At 37.4% G+C, this 21,644-nt stretch overlaps 1 protein-coding gene across 2 annotated transcripts in view; it reads right to left on the bottom strand.

The window, feature by feature from the left end:
* Window positions 1-274: 274 nt before the first annotated feature.
* Window positions 275-21,644, bottom strand: part of SEPSECS (Sep (O-phosphoserine) tRNA:Sec (selenocysteine) tRNA synthase) — a 35,531-nt gene continuing 14,161 nt past the window's right edge. Inside the window, exons 7-11 of one of the 2 annotated variants that reach the window (XM_029234531.1) lie at window positions 18,730-18,859; window positions 18,505-18,596; window positions 5,119-5,212; window positions 2,043-2,133; window positions 275-649 (exon numbers count right to left, since the gene is read on the bottom strand). In XM_029234531.1, coding sequence (XP_029090364.1) covers window positions 346-649; window positions 2,043-2,133; window positions 5,119-5,212; window positions 18,505-18,596; window positions 18,730-18,859 — 711 coding nt within the window. In that variant the 3' untranslated portion in view covers window positions 275-345. Of the gene's footprint in view, window positions 650-1,919; window positions 1,969-2,042; window positions 2,134-5,118; window positions 5,213-18,504; window positions 18,597-18,729; window positions 18,860-21,644 lie in introns of those variants that run through there. The other variant, XM_029234532.1, reaches the window with a different exon arrangement.

The raw sequence follows: 21,644 nt of genomic DNA, 5'->3' as shown, positions 1-21,644 counted from the left end.
GAAAGCAGTCTACACATTTCAAAGAGAATTAGAGTAATGTGTAATTTTACTATCATTATGTTAGTAAGAATTATCTGAATCATAATGTTTATTTGGCAAATATTTAACAATTAGAAAAACGCTAATTGTACATTATAACCTGTTAAGGATAGTGATTGAGGCAGTCTAAGAACAACAAATGTAACAATCGTCAATGGCTCGCTCAGACCATGTTCTATTCCTTGACCAAATATTCTCCATGAAATTCTCAATTCAAAAATCTCAAGTCTTGTCTTTAAACTGCTAGCTTATACTGTAGCCTCATCACTTTTTTAAAATTATCACAAAGAAACCCTTCACATGTCATCAGGAAGAATCCTGGCATGTGCCAAGAAGTACATTATCTGGTTTTAAAGCCATTTCTTCTATAACCACATCTTCAGTTTTATCATAATTGTCAACTCCAGATACATCACTCTCTTTATTTTGTTCTTTTCTTACTGTCTTTAAACACTTGTCAAGTCTATTTACGAACAAGTCCACATCCTGTGTCTTCATACCGATGGCTGATGCGGCATTGAGGTAAGCACAAGGGTAATTATTTGTATGTGACATAAAGCCTCTGAAAGTGTAGCCACTCACAGTCTGCACAGACCCAAGAGGCACAACCCTGAAAGGGAAAAGATTTACCAATTTAGTATGTCTGGTGATGTTAACAGAGTATCACCCATAAACAAAAGAAAGCTGTGTTACTAAGCCTTACACCTACTTAGTAAGAAGTTTAATAACAGCCATAAATCGTAGCCTATGAAAACAGACTGCAGCCTTAAAATAAAATTATACAGTGCACTTCACATAGGAAAGTACTACCTGATGCTTATCATTTACTTATCTTTTATTAAAGAGCTACAAGCTCTAGGAATCAAAAACACCTTTACATCTTCAAAAAGGTAAAAAGAAAGTTATTTCTGTTTTTGTATCAAATACCAGAATCTGATTTCACATATACACACTTTAATGGAATATTTAAGTTTGTAAATCAAACCACTTTCATTAACTGCCATGTATTGCCTCAAGTAATCAATAGACTAGAATTACATCTATCGGATCACATTATGCAATGGAGGGTTTTAAAGCCAGGATCCAGCAGAAATTACATAACTGCTTACAGTGGGTTGATGGTCAGCAATCATTAAATTCAGCAATGGTACATGCATTTTTAAAGCCTGATTTCACTGTCATACTTGATATAAGCAGATTTCTAACAGTACCCTTTTTTTTTTAAGAACTCAATTAAGATCAACCTAAACATAAAGACAAATAGTGGCAACACTAAAAAGCAAGGCCAAGAAAACCATTTTAAAAGTGTCAAAACTATGCTGCATATAGATATAGCTCATCAAGGTAAAAGGTGAATTAATCTAAGATGTTTTTCCTTTTAAAAAGTTGTTCTTTGATGTGAAATCTCTAACCTCTGGTAGTCAGAGAGAAATTCTTTAGCAGAAGCACGTAAAGAAGAGTACTTAGAGCAAGGTACTTTTCAAGTCATTTTTCTCTGACCTCATCAAACATAAAATGAAAAATGAAATTCATCTTAAGCTATGTACATATAAAAGCAAAAAGTAGATTTTTCAAAGGCAGTACTTAGACAAGAATTGCATAGCGTTTTCAGTTTGGGAAATGGACTTTTCCTTAAAAACATTTTCACTTAAACTTAGTAATGAAGACAACTTATTTCTAACACCATAATGTGACACCACTGAAGATAATCTAACAAAGGAAAATAAAGACAAAAATTTGTACAGAGAGGTAATGAACTTTGTTTTTATATGTCTATTAAAGCAAACAAGATTCGTATCTTTCCTGTGACTATTTCACGTTCCACAGGTGAGTGACTGTGTGACAGCCTTGCAGATTCTCTACGTCATCATTCTTTTCCTCCACGATGAATTCTCAGGTGCAGTTCAGCACATACTTGGGGGACTTATTCTTAAAGAAAGGTGCTTTATTAGAGTTAATTTTGAAAAGTGAAATAAATCCAATCCTCTTTTAAACATACTTACCTGGCTCCAGAAACCTGTCTGGTAAAAAGCATGGAGCCAAGCCGAGTGACAGCTTTGTCACAGTGTTTATCTAGTGTTTTAAGCGTCATAGCTGAAAAAGAAAAAAGTATTCCAGTGAGCCTTGGTTCACCAGCACAAAACCACTTAAGAAACAAACAATCACAGAGACATCACTTTTTTTATTGTGCTAATAAACATGTAACATAAAATTTACCATCTTACCCAATTTTTAGGTATACAGTTCAGTGGTATTAAATACATTCAATCTTGTTACACAACGATCATCACCATCCATCCCCATAACTCTGTCTTATAAAACTGACACTCTATACCTATTAAACAATAATTCCCCATTTTCCCCTCCCCCTGGCAACCAGCATTACGCTTTCTGTCTATGATTTTGAGTACTCTAAGTACCTCATATAGGTGGAATCATACAGCATTTGTCTTTTTGTGACTGTCTTATTTCATGGAGATATCACTTTTTATTCATTGTCACATGGCACCATTTCACTTTAATGCATTTAATAAATTATAGTGAGGATTTGTTTCCATATCAGATAAAAATATGTTAACATAAACACGCTCAGAATCAGAAGAGAATTTCCATATCACCCTTCCAAAATGTGAATTTTCCAATTAAATAAATGGAACAATGACATGGATAATATGACTTACTATACTAGATACTCTACAAATATAATCTCAACCATTTTTAACAACTTTGTATGTGAGGGATCATTATCTCTACTTATAGACAGGGAAAAGGAAGTTAGAGGCTAGTACATGGCAGAACTGGGATTCAAATCATACCGTATTACCTTCTATAATATCTACATAGATTATAAACCAACAAAGGACTGATTGGGGTGATTTTATTATCTATCAGTGGCCAAATGGTTTTCCAAGGAAGCCCATTCCTGAAAAAGGCTTTAATTACAAATTATTATTTCCTTACTTTCCTCAGATATACATGAAATATGAACCATATTATACTATATATATTCACAAATTAAAAGGGGTAATCATGAAGTTTAAAAGTTAAATGCATAAAAGTCAACATTCTTTTTATCCTGTTTAGTAGTTCTTGTACTACATGACAAAATGAAATGATCATAAATACAGATTTCTCTAACACAGGCATACTCAAGAAAATAAATAATAACAGCATTAAAAATTATAAGAATATCTTTAATGTTATGGTGTTTTGTTAACTGGTAGAAATTTAAAAATATTTATATAGAGTCCTTATCAGTGACCAAGTTATTCTGGTGAGAAGCAAGAGTTAAAAGTATTATTTTCCATATATTCAGTATAACACTTAACATAGATTTGAATTCTTTCAGCGTATAGGTTTTATATTAGAAATACATTACAGCATATCGTCACCTTATCTTTGATAAAGGAGGCAGGAATGTACAGTGGAGAAAGGACAGCCTCTTCAATAAGTGGTGCTGGGAAAACTGGACAGGTACGTGTAAAAGTATGAGATTAGATCACTCCCTAACCCCATACACAAAAATAAGCTCAAAATGGATTAAAGACCTAAATGTAAGGCCAGAAACTATCAAACTCTTAGAGGAAAACATAGGCAGAACACTCTATGACATAAATCACAGCAAGATCCTTTCTGACCCACCTCCTAGAGAAATGGAAATAAAAACAAAAGTAAACAAATGGGACCTAATAAAACTTCAAAGCTTTTGCACAGCAAAGGAAACCATAAACAAGACCAAAAGACAACCCTCAGAATGGGAGAAAATATTTGCAAATGAAGCAACTGACAAAGGATTAATCTCCAAAATTTATAAGCAGCTCATGCAGCTCAATAACAAAAAAACAAACAACCCAATCCAAAAGTGGGCAGAAGACCTTGGAGCTCCAATGGCACAATCGGTTAGCGTGCGGTACTTATACAAAAATGGGCAGAAGATCTAAATAGACATTTCTCCAAAGAAGATATACAGACTGCCAACAAACCCATGAAAGAATGCTCAACATCAGTCATCATTAGAGAAATGCAAATCAAAACTACAATATCATCTCACACCAGTCAGAATGGCCATCATCAAAAATCTACAAACAATAAATGCTGGAGAGGGTGTGGAGAAAAGGGAACACTCTCGCACTGCTGGTGGGAACGTGAATTGGTACAGCCACTATGGAGAACAGTATGGAGGTTCCTTAAAAAACTACAAATAGAACTACAATATGACCCAGCAATACCACTACTGGGCATATACCCTGAGAAAACCATAATTCAAAAAGAGTCATGTACCACAATGTTCATTGCAGCTCTATTTACAATAGCCTGGAGATGGAAACAACCTAAGTGTCCATCATCGGATGAATGGATAAAGAAGATGTGGCACATATATACAATGGAATATTATTCATCCGTAAAAAGAAACGAAATTGAGCTATTTGTAATGAGGTGGATAGACCTAGAGTCTGTCATACGGAGTGAAGTAAGTCAGAAAGAGAAAGACAAATACCGTATGCTAACACATATATATGGAATTTAAGGGAAAAAAAACGCCATGAAGAACCTAGGGGTAAGACAGGAATAAAGACAGAGACCTACTAGAGAATGGACTTGAGGATATGGGGAGGGGGAAGGGTAAGCTGTGACAAAGCGAGAGAGAGGCATGGACATATATACACTACCAAATGTAAGGTAGATAGCTAGTGGGAAGCAGCCGCATATCACAGGGAGATCAGCTCGATGCTTTTGGACCACCTAGAGGGGTGGGATAGGGAGGGTGGGAGGGAGGGAGACGCAAGAGGGAAGAGATATGGGAACATATGTATATGTATAACTGACTCACTTTGCTATAAAGCAGAAACTAACACACCATTGTAAAGCAATTATACTCCAATAAAGATGTTAAAAAAAAAAGAAATACATTACAGCATTTATAAAGGCTGACTAAACTTTTAAAATTTACAAATTAGCACTGTAATGAAATTAGAAACATCACTGTAACCAGAAAGAATTCATACTCTTTCTAGAAACACCAGCTTCCCACTGGGGATGGTTCAGAAGTACAATTTTTTTTTTAAGAAAAAAAATTACCTAAAGATATGGGATTGTGAGGTGTATGCAACACTCTTTCATTGTAGGCTTCTGACAGCTTCTTTAGTTGGTTGGACAAATATGAAAACATTTCCTGCAACAACAAAATGTTACATTTAAAGAAAATCAAATAAATACTCACTGCAACTTGCTAGATTTAATAAAACAACCCTGATTGGTGTACAGTCTATGCTGTAAATTAACTCCTTCATATGCCCTAGGAGCAATTCTTTTCCTTTGCCACAATATAGAAAGATTTAAAGCTGCCAGAATTATCAGAAACCACAGGATTTAAAGGTAAAGAACCACCACATTTCCTGCTCTGGGGCTATCACAAATCCTCCAGGGCTACCAAATCACAGAACCTCCAGGGCTACCACTCTAGTCCAAGCAGCCATTAACTTCTCCCCTGGATCACAGCAATAGATTCTAAATGACTTCTCTGCCTACTTTCCCACCCCTCCAGACAGAGGCCACAGTGGTCTCTCAAAAACATGAATCAGATCATGTCCCTCCCAATGACTTCCTCCTGTAAGTGTTAAAAAAATCAAACTCTTCATCCATGTGATACACCCCAGCCAACACACCCAACTCAGTGACAGTCATTCCCTCCACTCACTATATGCTAGCCACATCAGCCTCCTTTCCAATCCCTGAACATGTCAGAACCTTTGTGCCTGTTTCCCCTGGACTTGGAAAGCTCTTCTCCCAGATGATTCCAAGAGTGGTCCCTTTTGTCACAATGTAAGGAGACCTTTCTTTATTACTTCCCTGTTAAAGTAGCTCTCCGACTCTGCCCACCCCCAACTCCCAATCTCCCTCCAACACCATTACCTATTTTGGTTCCTTCACTATACTTATCACAGTCTGAAATTTCTCTTTAATTTGCTTAAATAAATATTGCCTATGACTACCTATTAGAATGGAAAAACTCCTTGAAAGCAGGGACTTTCTATCTTCTTCACCACTGCTTTCCCAACAGCAAGAAAAGCGTGCCAGACTTTTAGTATGTGCCAGACTTAGGAAGAGGCAGTTTAAAAATGTACTTCCTTTAAATATTATAAACTTAAAATTAACAATTCCCTTAACTCAATTAAAAGAATACAGCATCTAAAAACTAAAAATTGTATTCTTGATCCTACTCTGAAAAATAGTGTATACCCAGTAGTAAAAAATAAAAATACATATATTTTACAAGTACAAAATCTCATGTGCACGTGTATGTGAGAATTTAATAAACCTACAAATAAATATTAAGTTGGCAACTGTTTGACCTAAAATTGTATTTTCTTCTCCTAGTAAGCACTTTAAAAGTGTTGAAATGAAAATCTGCCCAAGTGAGTCTGCAGCTGAACAAAACCCATTTGCACTGACCTCCTCCAGCCACAGTCAAAACATAAAAACTCTAATGATGCACCAAAGAGCCAAGGGCCAACAGAGTAGTACCCAAGTGGAGACAGGAGGAAATGATACTTCAACTTCAAAGGCCACATAAGCGGCTTCAGTTTTCTCTAAGGTGAGGGTTGGATAGTCTGATCCCACAGTGAGACCCAGAGTAGCTTTTTCATTTCTAAAGAACGTAGTAGATGACTAACTCCAGCTTTTGTTAGGTAAAGATTTTAAAAAGAGGGAAATTCTTACCAGGTTTATGAATTATTAGTGAGTCTCCTTAAGACCACAAACATTTTTATCCTTGTCAACACAGTATATTTTATATTCTGAACTAAAAAAACTTTAATAGTCATTCTTAAATTTTTAGGATATTTTATAAGATCAATTCTCAGCATGCCAGAATGATGAAATCTTAGATCACTAAAATGTACTGATTCTTTTTATATTCAAAAAGTTAACGCCCACATCTGTCATACTGAATGAAGCTATAAGTAAACATACTGTTATATGTAATAAGTCTTTCTCTTTTGTCATTAAAAAAAGTGTATAGAAATCCTTAAGGATGCATATGTTATCACCACTTGCAGAAACAGAAAAAAGAGTAGGCATCTTTTCTTAGACATATAAAGATTTCCTGGCCCCTCCTTCTTAAACTAATATTGATGTTCACTTCAGAAGGTGAAACAATAGGAAAATCAAATGAAATTTAAAAATCAAGAGTTTTTCCTGCAACTGAAACAATTCATAATCTTTTAGTACCACACCAGAGTTAATGAAGAGTAGAATTCCTAGGTTTCATTTATATTTTCATCTACTATGAAGTAACTAGGTCATAATTTAAATGCTCAGTGTTGGGAATTCCTTGGCAGTCCAGTGGTTAGGACTTGGCACTTTCACTGCCGAAGGCCCAGGTTCAATCTGGTCAGAGATCTAAGATCCCACAAGCCGCGTGGCGAGGCCAAAAAGAAAAGAAAAGAAAAGAAAAGAAATGCTCAGCGTTGTTTAAAACAGAAAAAAGGAGTCACACATTTTAACTTAGATGTTAACTGTTGATTCTTCTTCATTATATTATACACCAAAGTCTTAATCTGCATCTAATTCTCTCTTACTCTCAAATTCATTAACCTCTCATAAGCAGAAACAAATCTGATAGCCAGGAAATGCCTTTTACAGACTCCTACATTTTCCCCCCTAACAACAAAAAAACTTATTTCAATTGTGAGGGCCAATTTAGAATATTATTGTATCTAGTCATGGCTGCCACAATAATCACCAATGCAGTTACACTTGTAGTATGAAAGGAACCTGATGAGTAGTTAATTTGTCCTTAATTTGTCCTTAGCTATTTCTAAAAAAAAAAAAAAAGAAATGTTTCCTCAGTAACACCCCTAGAGGGTGCTTTTAAATTTACTAATGGGGCTTCCCTGGTGGCACAGTGGTTGAGAGTCCGCCTGCCGATGCAGGGGACACGGGTTCGTGCCCTGGTCCGGGAAGATCCCACATGCCGCGGAGCGGCTGGGCCCGTGAGCCATGGCCGCTGAGCCTGCGCGTCCGGAGCCTGTGCTCCGCAATGGGAGAGGCCACAACAGTGAGAGGCTCGCATACCACAAAAAAAAAAAAAAAAAAAAAAAAAATTTACTAATGCATACGTGGCTATTAAAAAACAAAATTTTCCAATGTTAAATTTCTAATATTTAACAGATTAGTTCTAACCAGTTCTATCAATGACTTGCTAATGCCACTACAACTGTAGCTAACCTTAGGATAAAAATCTTCAGACTAAACGTAATACTAACTCAATCACATATCACTAGTAAATGGGAGTAAACAAAAAAGAATATATTAGTGAGTCAAGTTCACATCCATCTACAAATATTTTTAGTATCTCTACTCCACATAAAGTGTTATGATAGGTAATCCAATAAGCAAAGCAGTTTATAATATCTTAAAGCTCAATGTACTGAATCCTACAGTATTTCTCATATGAAGGTCCTAAATGCTCTCCCATTGATATCACTACATTTTAAAAATATCATTTAAGAGACTGTACCACTATTTCCTACACTAATACTTAGCTAAGCAGTTTTTATCTGATATATCAAAGGTACTCCAGAGCCTGCACTATTTTTTGCTACAGTTAGATCTATAACTGACATTTATTATAAAATACTTCCGTAAAGGGAGAAATTTATAAGCACCCCAAGCAAATGTATACAGAAAGATCTTACTTAAAAGAAATGAAATATTATCGATTTTCTATGTCTCTTGTGCTGTATTTAACTTAATTTTAAAAGACTCTTCACTAGAGATAAACTGAACTGTATACCTGAATGCTAATGTCAGCTACATTTCTAGGAAAAAAAAATAAAACTTTACACCATAATTCAAGATGTTAATGGAAGAGAAGCTGAATTATATTAAGCATTATCTTTCATATAGCCTTTTGCAAATTGATTTGCAGTTGTGAAGCCCAGCATCTAGCTTATCCCTTCCCATAACCCAAAGATGTGCATAATTCACTAAATTCTAAAGAAAAAGGTCTTATGCTTATACTGCTTCATATTACAGGATAAGATAAAAGAGAACTTCACATATTATTACAATATGCCTCATACGGTGGGTAATACGAAAAGAAGGAAACATAACAAGTAGTCTGGTATTTCATTGATAACATGGAAGGTTGGGTGGACAACGGACTGTTGGTATGTATCCACACACACAGATGTCCTTAAGTGAAGACAACGGTACTAAATGAGGGATGCTGCTATCTATAACTGTGGCCAGGCCACAGTGTCCAGGCATACTCCTTGCATCACAGGCTAAAGCACTGCTTTCAAACTCTTCTTTTGAAGCCCCATATCCAGGCCTGAAATCTGACACTTTTGTTGAGATTCAACTACTCTACTTTCAGGGCTGCAAATCTTCTAAGTTCCCAGACTTAGCTTTATTATAGGATATTGTTTGAAGCTGTACGTCTTATGTTCTCCAAGTTTCAGCTAACAAATTCCAGCCACAGGAGCAGCCAGTCCTCTGTCATTCCTCTTCTGAGCTTGTCCAGTTCAGCACATAGTTGCAACAATGAATGATTATCTGCCTGCCCTGTTCAGCAAAGCACTCTTCTAAAACTAAAGCTAAGCAGAATTATAATGATCTTCTCCAGAACCAAATGTGAAGGATGAATGTCTAAGACTGATCTTTCCTTCTGCATAGAGCAACTCAAAGAAACAGTTTCTTCAATTTTCGCCCCTTTTCTTAAAGGCCTCTTCAGTTAAACTTCCTGGTCACTTCTCCCCTCAGTGAAGCAGATGTGTTGATCAGGAAGGGGCTAAGAGCAAAGAGGTTCAATTCACACCCAGAGTTCCACTCTCTTTGATCCTTTCACCCTTCAAAAAAAAAAAGGCTTGAGAAGGAATGGCTTCAAGCTGAGTTCTTGTCTGCCTCTACTGTGAAAAAGATAAAGCCGTTTTGGAAGATGTAGAGCTATATGAAATAAACTAAAAATATCATTGTGGTGAATAAGGGCAAGGAATAAAAAAAAATCCTAAGTTGTCTTTTAACACTCCTTTTTTAGTAGGCAATAACACCAATAATATAAAGAGGAGCTCTCAGTGATGGTATATAAATAGCTCTGGCTGGAGCAAAATAGCTTTGCCTCAGCTTCTCCAGAGCTAAACCAATAAACTATCACGATTAAATTTTCACAGTTCAAAAGCAAGTCCATTTAAACAAAAGAGGCCTTTACTTCTGCAACAAATCCAATAAAAAAAAATATTTATGCTACATATACGCAATTATGGTTTATGGAGGACATCCACATTTTTCAACAAAAAGACTTTCCTGTTGAATGAAGTTGTTAAAAAGCAAACTTTATGCTCTTACAATGATAGAGTTCTCAAAGTTCTCAAATGAGCATTTTTATACTCTGACAATTACTACTATAGATAGTCTCTGTTCTAAATAAACTCTATACAAAGAATTTTAAATAAAACCAGTGAATACATTAGAGGCTTTGGGGTTTTACACACCTCCACTAGATAAGAATAGAGGTCAGGAGGTTATCATTTTTATGGCTCAAATGCTTAGCACACAGCAGGTGAACACTTCCACAACAGTGGATGGGTGACAGGAAGCAGTGGGAAGAGTGGGAAGACAGAAAGTGCAGAGGCTTTAGCATCACCTAGACTTGGGTTCTGGCACTTATATGTGCTCCTTGGGTAAGTATACTTGTTCTAGCCTCAATTTCATCTGTAAAATGGGGATAATACCTACCTCAGAAACTGGCTCTGAGTAGTACATGAAATGAATAATGAATTCATTATAATGAAAATAATGAATTCATTATAATGAATATAATGAACCTAGCAGAATTCCTGGCATACAGCAGACATTCATAAAAATATTAGTTTCCTACCCACCTACTTTTCCCTTAGCCTAAAATAGTTTTCAGGTTGAAATAACTAACATTAGCTAGCAGGACTCCTACAGACACATGCTAATAACCTGCAGCTATAATCCTATTCTTGTCCTGTCCCTGTTCATTTCACTCTACACTATCTAGATAAAGGAAAAGAACAAAGTTCTGGATGTTACAAAGAGAGTTATCGCTTGACATCTAAAATGGAGTCTAATTCATAACACTAAAAACATAAAATTTCCCCACAAAATATTTACCTGATGATTAATAAAGGACAAAGTCACAATGAAAAGCAGAGCTGGGCTGCCTACTCGATCCATTCACCAGCTGAGCTACATATTGCTGCAGGTCAGTCTCAAAGAAGGTGGGTTTTCATTCTTGCTAAGCAAAATGTACACCTGCATGGGCCTTGGTATCACCTAAAAGTAGCTGAAAATTTTAAAGTCAAACCCTAAAGGTCAATAGTCAGAAGAAGCATGGCATAAAAGAAATTCTTAGATTCCAAAAAGATGACAGAACACCCCTAATATCAACAATTCCAAAATCCTTAGGGGTAAGAAAAAGTACTTTTGGAAGAGGAGTATCCACTAGGGAGGAAGCCCTACTCCCAGAAGTACAGTGCCTGTTACATACAACAGGCAATCACCATTTTAACTTACTCCTTTTCACAAGTTTTCAACTATATCCATATGGAGAAATGTCTCTATAAGAACATCTAAGTCACAATGGAAGTCAGTATCAAAATGTTATTTACTTTCTGCCTAATTTTATAGAAAGATACTTATTCTGTGTAAAACAAGAAAAGACTGTACAACAGTGGACCTATGTGTTCCCAAATGCCCTGCATTAGTTCATTCTATAAACATCTGATGAGCGTCTACTACATAACAAGCAAAGGATGCTAAGAATAAAGGGATCAATCGGCAAACTCCAAAGTAGGCAGTAATCTACTAGACTATCCAAAATCAAGGATCAAGTTTCACTTCAGACACCTGATGGTAATTTTTTAGGGATGTGCATTCAAACAGTCAGTTTAATTTGCTAATTAAATAAGTTTACTATCAAATTACTCAAGACTTATATTAGTTTATATAGCAAATATTTAATATTATTAGCTATTACTATTTACAGTTTCAATTCAAGAAGAACAAAAACAGGAAAAACTAAATAGTATGTTTATTTGATATTATAATAGCAGCATATAAAAATTTTAAAAATTTGCATCTATATAATAAAGTATAGTTTTAAAATGTCTAACTTAAAACTTTGTGTAATGGTTTTATTGTTTGAGCTACAACATATTCTATTTATTTAGTTTAAAAATGAAATTTTAGCCAAACCTGCAGACTGATCAATATAAGGTAAAAAGTAGCTACGGTATAAGAAAAGATTATAACTATGACAACTAAAAATACCAGAAATAAATAGAAAACTAACAAGTTATATTTTCAAGCTTTGATATTTGCAATATTTGTGCAGTTCACCTCAAACTCCATGAAATATTATCTATGTATAAGTATTAAAATGCTATGATATATTCCTCTCCAAGTTTCTGTTACAGATACAAGTGACCTGTGTGCCCCAAAATAATGGATTTTAAACTTGGGTGTGCATCAGATTTATCAGGGAAGTTTGGTTGAAATGCAGTGTCTAAGCCCCACTCCAGACCTATTGAATCTGAACTTACCCTAAAGGAAAGTGATCTAAATCACAAAATCTCCAATAATTGCACAATACTTTGCTTTCCAGACTCAGTCTAAAATATCCTTTAAGAATTCTACACTTACGCTAGTCATCAATTCTAGCCTACAATTAAACCATGGGGGCCACTTAATAAGTGCACGAGTTGCATTTTCATAGAATAGATGTCACTTCTTCTAGTGACACTTGACCCTGTGAGAGCTGGGCTACGTGCCCCAGCTAGGTTAGGTGATATATGCTCTCATATACTCTGCTTGTTCTTTCATAACTCTCATCAGACTTGTAATTATTTATTTAATATGTAGATTTCCCCGACTACAATTTCCTTAAGGGTAACGACTATGTCAGTCTTGTTTGTAAATTTAACCTTAGGGCCTATGCATAAACATTTCTTTGCTTGAATGAATGAACGAGCAGGGGTCAATGCTGCTCAGGTAATGTGGGACCAGACCACAAAGGATCACGATGGATCATAATGGGAGGCTAAGGAGTTTGGACTTTGTCTTACAGGCAACCAAAACCCAAAGCGGAATAACTTGAAGAAAGGTGCATTTTTAGAACATAATCTCTTTTTTTTTTTTTTGGTCACGCTGAGCGGCCTGTGGGATCTTAGTTCCCTGACCTGGGATTGAACGTGCGCCCTCGGCAGTGAAAGTGCACAGTCTTAACCACTGGACCAAAAGGGACTTCCCCATTTTAAGAATATAATCTGGCACTGCTCTACAACATGACAAATTAGAGTAGACCAAGACTGGGGATCAGGAGAAGAGTTAGTAAGTTATTGTAACCATCCAGGTGTGATATGGTAAAGGCTTTAGTTAGGGAGTTGTGGCAGGGACAATGGAAAAGAAGAAATGAATGTTTGAAACATTATAAAGGGTATAAGAGGAATCAAAAGTATCAGCATTAGACAAACTATTATATACAGAATGGATAAACAACAAGGTCCTATTGTATAGCACAAGGAACTATATTCAATATCCTGTAATAAACCATAATGGAAAAAAATATGAAAAAGAATATATGCATAACTGAATCACTTTGTTGCACATCAGAAACTAATATAACATTGTAAGTTAACTATACTTCAATGGAAAAAAAAAAAAAGAAGTATCAGCATTAGAAATCTAGTTTAAAACGAAAGAGGTAAATTTATTGGTCATCTAACAGCCAGTTCTACAAGCAGGTAAGTCTGGATCCAGAGACTCAAATGACTCTCAGTTCTGTTTTCCCTCTTATGTTCTCTACTCTAAAGAAGGCTTTCTTGGCATGGCTAGAAATATGGCGGCTGAGAGTCATAAGATTACATCCTTACAGTTTACTATCTGCAAAGCAACAGACACAGTATCTCTAAATGAACTATCAAATCTGCTGGAAGGACTCTATCTCCACATGTCCACCTGCGAACGAGGCTAGCCAGATCACATGCCCACCCCTAAGAAAGAGGAGAAGGGACCCTGTGATTGACAGTCTCCCCAGGACCACCTGGAGTCAGAGAGGGAGTTCCCCAGCAACAGTGGTTCTGCACAAGCAAACAGTGTATATCTAAAATACAACTGAGCTTTTTTGGCCAAAGCTGCTAAATGTATTATTGTTTTTGCATCCTCTGGATATTAGTAGACCTAGGTCTTCAGATTTATAGCTATTTAAAGTAGCTACATTGCTACCAAACTACATTATTTACCTATATTTAAAAAAAAAAGTACAGTTTAGAGGTTTTAAGAGAGAGGATAAGAAGCCCAACTGCCTAGATTTAAACCCATGTCCCACAATTTACCTCATACTATTACTTCTCTGTCACTACGTTTCCTGTGAAAATGAGGATAACACTTCACAGGGCTGCTGTGAGGATTAAATGACCCTGTGAGGATTAAATGAATACATGACAAAGTGCTTCAAGGAGAGCCTGCCACATGGTGAGTGCTCAATATTAGGGGCTATAACTTCATATATATACATAAGTGTATCTACACATATACAGTATCTGCTAGATAACACAAGCCCTGCATTGAAAGACTATGTTAAGAATGATTTTTACATGAAACTTTTCTACCCAGTAGTCAAACCTTAGTGCTCACTCTACCTGACCTATCAGTGGCACTGGGCAATCACACTTCCCTCCTTGATACACTTCCTTCACTTGGCTTCTAGGACTCCACGCTCTTGCTTTCCCTCCTTCTCAGTCTCCTTTTCTGGTCTCTTTCCTTCTCCCAAACCCCTTAATGTTGGAGTGCCCCAGAGCTCAGTCCTTGCACTTCTTTTCTGTTTAGACTCATTCTCTTAAAATCTCAGCTAATCTCTTAGCCAATTAACTCCCCCAATTTTTTATGTCCAGCTCAGCTCTCTCTCTTAACACTAGACTCGTATCGCGCTCCATACCTACATCTCCACCTAGACATCAGAGGACATCCTGATTTCAACTTTGTCTGAAACTGAACTCTTGGCCTTCCCCTCCAACCCACGGACTTCCCCATCTCAGTTAATGGCTCTTCCATTCTTCCAACTGCTCAGGTCAAAAATCTCAGAATTACTCTTGATGTCTCTCTTTCACTCACAATACATTCATCTGGAAATCCTGTTGGCTCAATCTTCAAAAGAGAGCTAGAATCCAACCACTTTCATCACCTCCACTGGCACCATCTAGATCCAAGTCAACATCACTTCTTGATTTCTGAAAAAGCTCAACTTCTACCCTTGCCCCCCTAATTTATTCTCAACACGGCAGCCAGAGCGATCCTTCAACCAGAGGATCCTTCAAGGATCCTTTATGTCTTTCCTGATATAAATCAGATGACGTTACTCCTCTATTCAAAACCCTCCAGTGGTTCTCTATCTATCTCACTCAGAAAGCCCTACATGACCGGCCCACCCCCATTACCATCCTGACTTCAACTCTCACAACTCTCCTTGATCACGCTGCTCCAACCATACTGGCCTCTTCTCTGCTTCTCAAACACACTGACTCGACCCTGATTCCTGGTACTGGCTTTTTGCCTGAAACACTCTTCTCCATCATACATGTATACTCCCTCAAACTTCTTCAAGTCAACTCAAATGTCACGTTCTCAACGAGGCCTGCACTAACCACATTTAAAAAATCAATCCTCACCACTTCCCCCCACACATCATCCCCAACCCCCCCTTGTTTTACTTTATTCTTTTCTTCCACAGCACTTTCAGCTTTATAATTTATGTATTGAACAAGCATTTATATTTTATGTGATTTGTTTATTGCTGGTGTCCTCCATATGAAATGCAAGCTCCATAAGAGCAGGTACCTTTGTCTATTTTATTGATTGCTCTATCAATATGATGTGCCTGCCACATAACAGATGCTCAACAGATGTTTAGTAAATTAAGTATTTACTCAATGACACTTATCCTACACTCAACTTTATCTACTTTGAGTTTCAAAGAAACACACCAGTCCATACTGTAGACCATGCTACTTTAAATGGGCTTGTCGTTGTTCACATGGGGGGGGTGGGAGGGGTCAAGACAGCTTAATAGGGGTGGAAATGGATAGGAGGTACCATGAAACTGAAGAGACCATCATCTTAAAAATTTCAAACTTAAAAAAGTTTGATTTATAAATTACCCATATGATTTGTGCTGGATTACTAAATTACAGGCTAATTCCCATGATTATAATGCTCAAGGCCCAGAAAGTAGCCGTTTTATTTCAGGAACTATTCTACAATCTTTTAGAACTAGAAGTGGCCTGAGATAGCAACTGTTTCTTTCACAAGTAATGAAATAAAATCTGTGAGTTCAAGAACCTTTTCCATAGTGAAACAACTAGTTATAGGAGAGCTAAGACTCACTGACATCGGATACAACTCAACTCTCATACAGAGAGATGATGGCTTTCCGCATCTATAAACAGTCTTCATCTGTCATACGGAGAAGGGCCCTTGAAAGATTCTGCTGAGGTTTTCTCCTGGCCAGAACAAGATGATTACTTCTTGGAGTTTATTAAACTGGAGTGTTAGTCTGATCATTTAAAATTTCTTTTCAGGCATAATTTACATATAGTACAATTTCAGGTGTCCACTTTTACGAATTTTGACAAACATACAGTCATGAAACTACTCCCACTATCAAGATACAAAACATTTCACTACCATTAATAGTCCCCTCCCCCAACCCAAGCCTCTAGCGTCCAGTGACCTTTTCTCTGATATTTTTTTGCCTTTTCCAGGATGGCATATAAATAAACCATACAATATGTACCCTTTCAAGCCGGGTTATTTCATTTAGTGTAATGCATCTGAGAGTTGCTGCAGTATTGCATATATCAGTAGTTTGTTCCTTTTTATTGCTGAGTATGTACGTACCACAGTTTGTTCATACCCCAGATGATGGACACTTGAATTGTTTCCAGGTTTTGGCAATTATGAATAAAATCACCATGAACATTCACATAAAGGTTTCTGTACAGATACAAATTTTCATTTCTCTTGAGTAAACAGCTAAGAGTGGGACAGCTAGTTTATGTGGTAAGTAAATGTTTATAAGGAACTGCCAAAGTGTTTTCCAAAGTTGCTGTACCATTTTGCATTCCTATCAGCAACATCTGAGAGTTCTACTTGCTTGACATCCTTGCCAGTGTTGTCTGTTTTTATTGTTTGTTTTTTTAATATTAGCCCTTCTCCTAGGTGTGTAGTGGTATCTCACTGTGGTTTTAATCTGCATTCCCCTAATGACTGAGGTTGAGCATCTTTTCCTATATCACGTAAATCTTAAGAGATGTCCTAACAATGGAAAGTAAATAATTACCTTCCTATGCGTTGAATTAGTGGGGAGAAAGGGACTAGGGTAAAGCAGGGTACAGAAAATGTTAAACTTCTGTTACATATTCATAAGGCTGTTGAGAGGATACATCAGATGACGTACATGAAAATACTCTAAAATATGTAAATTACTATTATAAATCTAAGGGACTGTAATTGCTACAAAGTGTTAGAAAGTTATACAGATACAAAAACTGCACCAGGGGCCTCTAGCTCTCCCAGATGGGAGAAGAATAAAACATCTTAGTCTGATCTGCCCTACCAACATTGTCTGTCTACAATTTTGGAGTTGCCCCTGAATTAAGCTAGTTTTTAGGGCTGGAGACAAAGTCCAATTTTTTTTTTTTTTTTTTTTTTTGCAGTACGCAGGCCTCTCAGTGTTGTAGCCTCTCCCGTTGCGGAGCACAGGCTCCAGATGCGCAGGCTCAGTGGCCACAGCTCACAGGCCTAGCTGCTCTGCGGCATGTGGGATCTTCCCGGACTGGGGCACGAACCCGTGTCCCCTGCATCGGCAGGCGGACTCTCAACCACTGCGCCACCAGGGAAGCCCACAAAGTCCAATTTTTAAGCACAAATGTCACTTTTCTTTTCATAACCAACATAATCAATGAGTTCACCATTCTAATAATGCCACGGGATGGACTTATTATTTTAGAATGAGAAGCTGGCCAACATCTGACCTGGTTCTTCCTCCTGCAACTGACATGTCACACCTAAACAAATCTTCAGGCCTCCAAAACTAAAAGGAAAAAATTTGTCCATTTGTCTTTTAAGAGCCTCTACCTATAAGTGATAAATGAATTAAATTTTACCGAAATAATAAGAATCCCTGATGCAGGAGTTTCTTAAGACAAAAACAAACACAAAAGCAAAAATCACTTTTCCAAGATTCCTCAGGATATCTGAATAGACAGGATAACAATGATTAATTTAAAACCACCTAGGGAGGGTCCAGATCAAAGTAAATCCCCTAGGACTTTGCTAGGTATCTACATCCCAATGTGATAAACCAATAGACAAAAACATCAATACTTTGGAGTACTGTTTTAGTCAACAGTATTGTTTACACCTAACGGGAAAGCTTACCTTTCTTTCTTTTAATAGCTTCTTGTAGCCATTCGATCCAAGTGATAATAAAGTAATAAGGACATCTAAAGAAGGTGACGCTGAAGCTCTTCCTGAAATAAGGATGATAAGTTACATTCAGAAGGGGAAAAAAGCTTTGTAAATTAAGATTTATTACAGTAGCCTATGTACAAATGGATTTTTGTTTGTTAGTTACTTTTTCTGAAGAGCAACTGATTTATTTACCTGGATACATCTTGCTTATTTCCTGAATGAAGTAATCATTAAAGCCAGCAATTATAGCGCCACCTACTGGAACCATAAAATTTTTGTCCAAGCTCTGAACGAAAGCGTCTATTCTACCAACCCGAGCCCCCTAGAATGGAATAAGATGTAGTATTACATATTTAGAAGAAGAGACAGCAACTGCTATTAATAAATACCATTAAAACAATGCACAGAAACAAAAAACAGATGAAAGATTTTTATTTTCTTTGTACCGATGCCAGTGAAATATTTTTAAGCATTAAACTGAGTTTTTAAATGCTGCTCCTTATAGGTGGAAGAGCACTTTATAGTTACAAGCTGCTTTCACACATAAATCATTTAATCTTCACACCAAGCCTGTGAGGAAGGCAGAGTTTCAGTATCAGTTCAGGTGGGAACTACATTGAAACAGAACTTTTCACCTTAAAATTGGGTAAGAGAGAGTGAATTTCTCCCATGCCTTTCATCTGTGCTCTTCTATTTGACAATAAATAACAACAGTGGGTCCTACAACTATTAAGTAATTTTAAACACCCTCTGTGAGTTCACGAGTGGCCACCATAATCTAATGGACTGTAGCCACCCATGCTGCCAATCAATAAGTTATACATTAAGTGCCTCTCTTTGATGCTTGGATAATCTACTGACCTGCATGACCACTTTAAGCAACAAGCTCTGCTCCTACCACCACTTGGATAATAAAGGAGAAAAGAAAAATTTTATTTTTAACTTCAACTAATGGAATTGTTTTGGCATACTCTTGGCATAAGAGTTTCTACGTAAGAGTTTCTACATAACTTATGTTTCCTAATGTTATAATCTTAGATGATCTCATTCCACTGCAAGTGAACTTCAAGTGAAAATCTAGTATTCTGGTGAAAGACGGAATACTTGCTAGAAATGTAAAACTAAGCTCTAGTCCCATGCGACATAGTCTATAACCTTCTGCCTAATGTGATTCAATTTCCTCCTCTTAAAAACTAAGATACTATCTAAACTTCAACTAAGATAGTTTTTTTCTTTATCTGTAGCCACAGATTTTCAATCTGTATTCACAATCTATATTCCTATTAATACTGTAACCCTATTTGACCTTCATCCTCCCACTTTATATCCACATCCATAGCTGAGGGAGAATAGAAGGAGCAGATAGAAGAGAACAGAAGTAGCCTAATCTAAGAGGCCAGATCCAGGCCATAGGTAGAAGCAGCAAAAGCAGAGAAGGGAAGGGGCACAGACAACTTCGGAGGCTATCGCATGATTGTTTAAATCTTAACCTTCCCCTGTCATTCTCCTTTCTAACTTCCTCATAAACTATGATCAGAGAAAATCTCACCTTATCACAGGAAAACAGAGAGAAGCATATGAGACTAATTGAATAAATAACTGAAAACCATGCAAAGTAGCACATAAAAATAAAGTGGAACAGTCAGAGTTGCCTTTTTATTAACATTTAAGTAGTGCCCAAGGTTTCCTGAGAGAAATCTGAACCTAAATTAGGAGGAGTACTAAGAGAGCAATCAGTGCACCAGACTTTGCTAGAACCCCTTCATCACTAAAACACAGAAGCATTCAAAGGGTAGCAAATTCTGTGGCAAGAAAACAAACAGGCTGGACCCAATCTCAGGAACGGTGTATAGACCTCATTCTCCACACTAAAGTCTGGGGCCATTAATGAGGAGGAGAGAAAAACACCAGAAGGCTGGAAGGGCTAAACAGAATAGGAAACACAGGAGCATGTCCTATGAAGTAAACGGTTGCCATTTATCAGTTCATCCATTCACTCATTTATTCAGGGAACAAATATTTGGGCACCTATCATCTGCGAACATTGTTCCAGGTTCTGGGCATAGCAGCAGTGAATAAAACAGATCACTGTTCATATAATAATTACGGCCAGAATCTACTAAGAACTTACTATGCACCAGGCACTCTTCAAAGCACTTTACATTCTTAACTCAGTTAACCCATGCAATAGCTATCTGGGCAGATGCCACAATAATAGCTATTTTACAGATGAGAATATTAAGGCACAGTGAAACTAAAGTGACGTGCCCAAGGTCAGAAATGTAGTTAATAGCACAGCTGAGATTCAAATCCAGGCAGTTAAAGCACCTTACTGAAAGTCACCCAGGCAAAAACCTAGGTAGTCAGGATGATGATGATGAGCCCATGTTTAAAAAATAAAATATTGGGCTTCCCTGGTGGGTGGCACAGTGGGTGAGAGTCCGCCTGCCGATGCAGGGGACACAGGTTCGTGCCCCGGTCCGGGAAGATCCCACATGCCCCGAAGCGGCTGGGCCCGTGAGCCATGGCCGCTGAGCCTGCGCGTCCGGAGCCTGTGCTCCGCAACGGGAGAGGCCACAGCAGTGAGAGGCCCGCGTACCGCACAAAAAATAAATAAATAAAAGTAAAATATTATTCCTATGGCATTTCCATCCTTCCAGCAACTCAGGCCAAAAGTCTTGGAGTCCCTGAATCCTCATTTCCTCGTTCCTCGCATCTGGTTCATCAGCATGCCGTGTAAGATCGACTCTCAAAATACATCTGAATCCAACCATTTCTTAACACCTTAACAGCAACTACCCTGGCCCATGCCACCAACGCATCTCATGTGGGCTACTGCAACAGCGTTCCCCGCTTGCCTTCCTACAGGCCATTTCCCACAGCGCAGCTGTCACACGTCACTCTCCTGCTCAAAACCCTCCAATGGCTGATGACCATACCAAGAATAAAATCTCAAATCTTTAACACACCTCAATTAACACACCTCAAATTTCTTTATGACCACTGCTGCTCTCATTTGCCCTGGTCCGGCCACGCTGGCCTCCTTGCTATTCCTCATGCATTCCAAGCACATCCCGGCCTCAATGTCTTGGCATTTGATGTTACCT

The sequence above is a fragment of the Monodon monoceros genome, unplaced genomic scaffold (assembly GCF_005190385.1).
Source record: "Monodon monoceros isolate NGI ecotype Baffin Bay Population unplaced genomic scaffold, NGI_Narwhal_1 Super_Scaffold_20, whole genome shotgun sequence".
NCBI classification, from domain to species: domain Eukaryota; kingdom Metazoa; phylum Chordata; class Mammalia; order Artiodactyla; family Monodontidae; genus Monodon; species Monodon monoceros.
The sequence above is the reverse complement of the archived record's forward strand: the minus strand, read 5'-3'. Positions and strand labels throughout refer to the sequence as shown.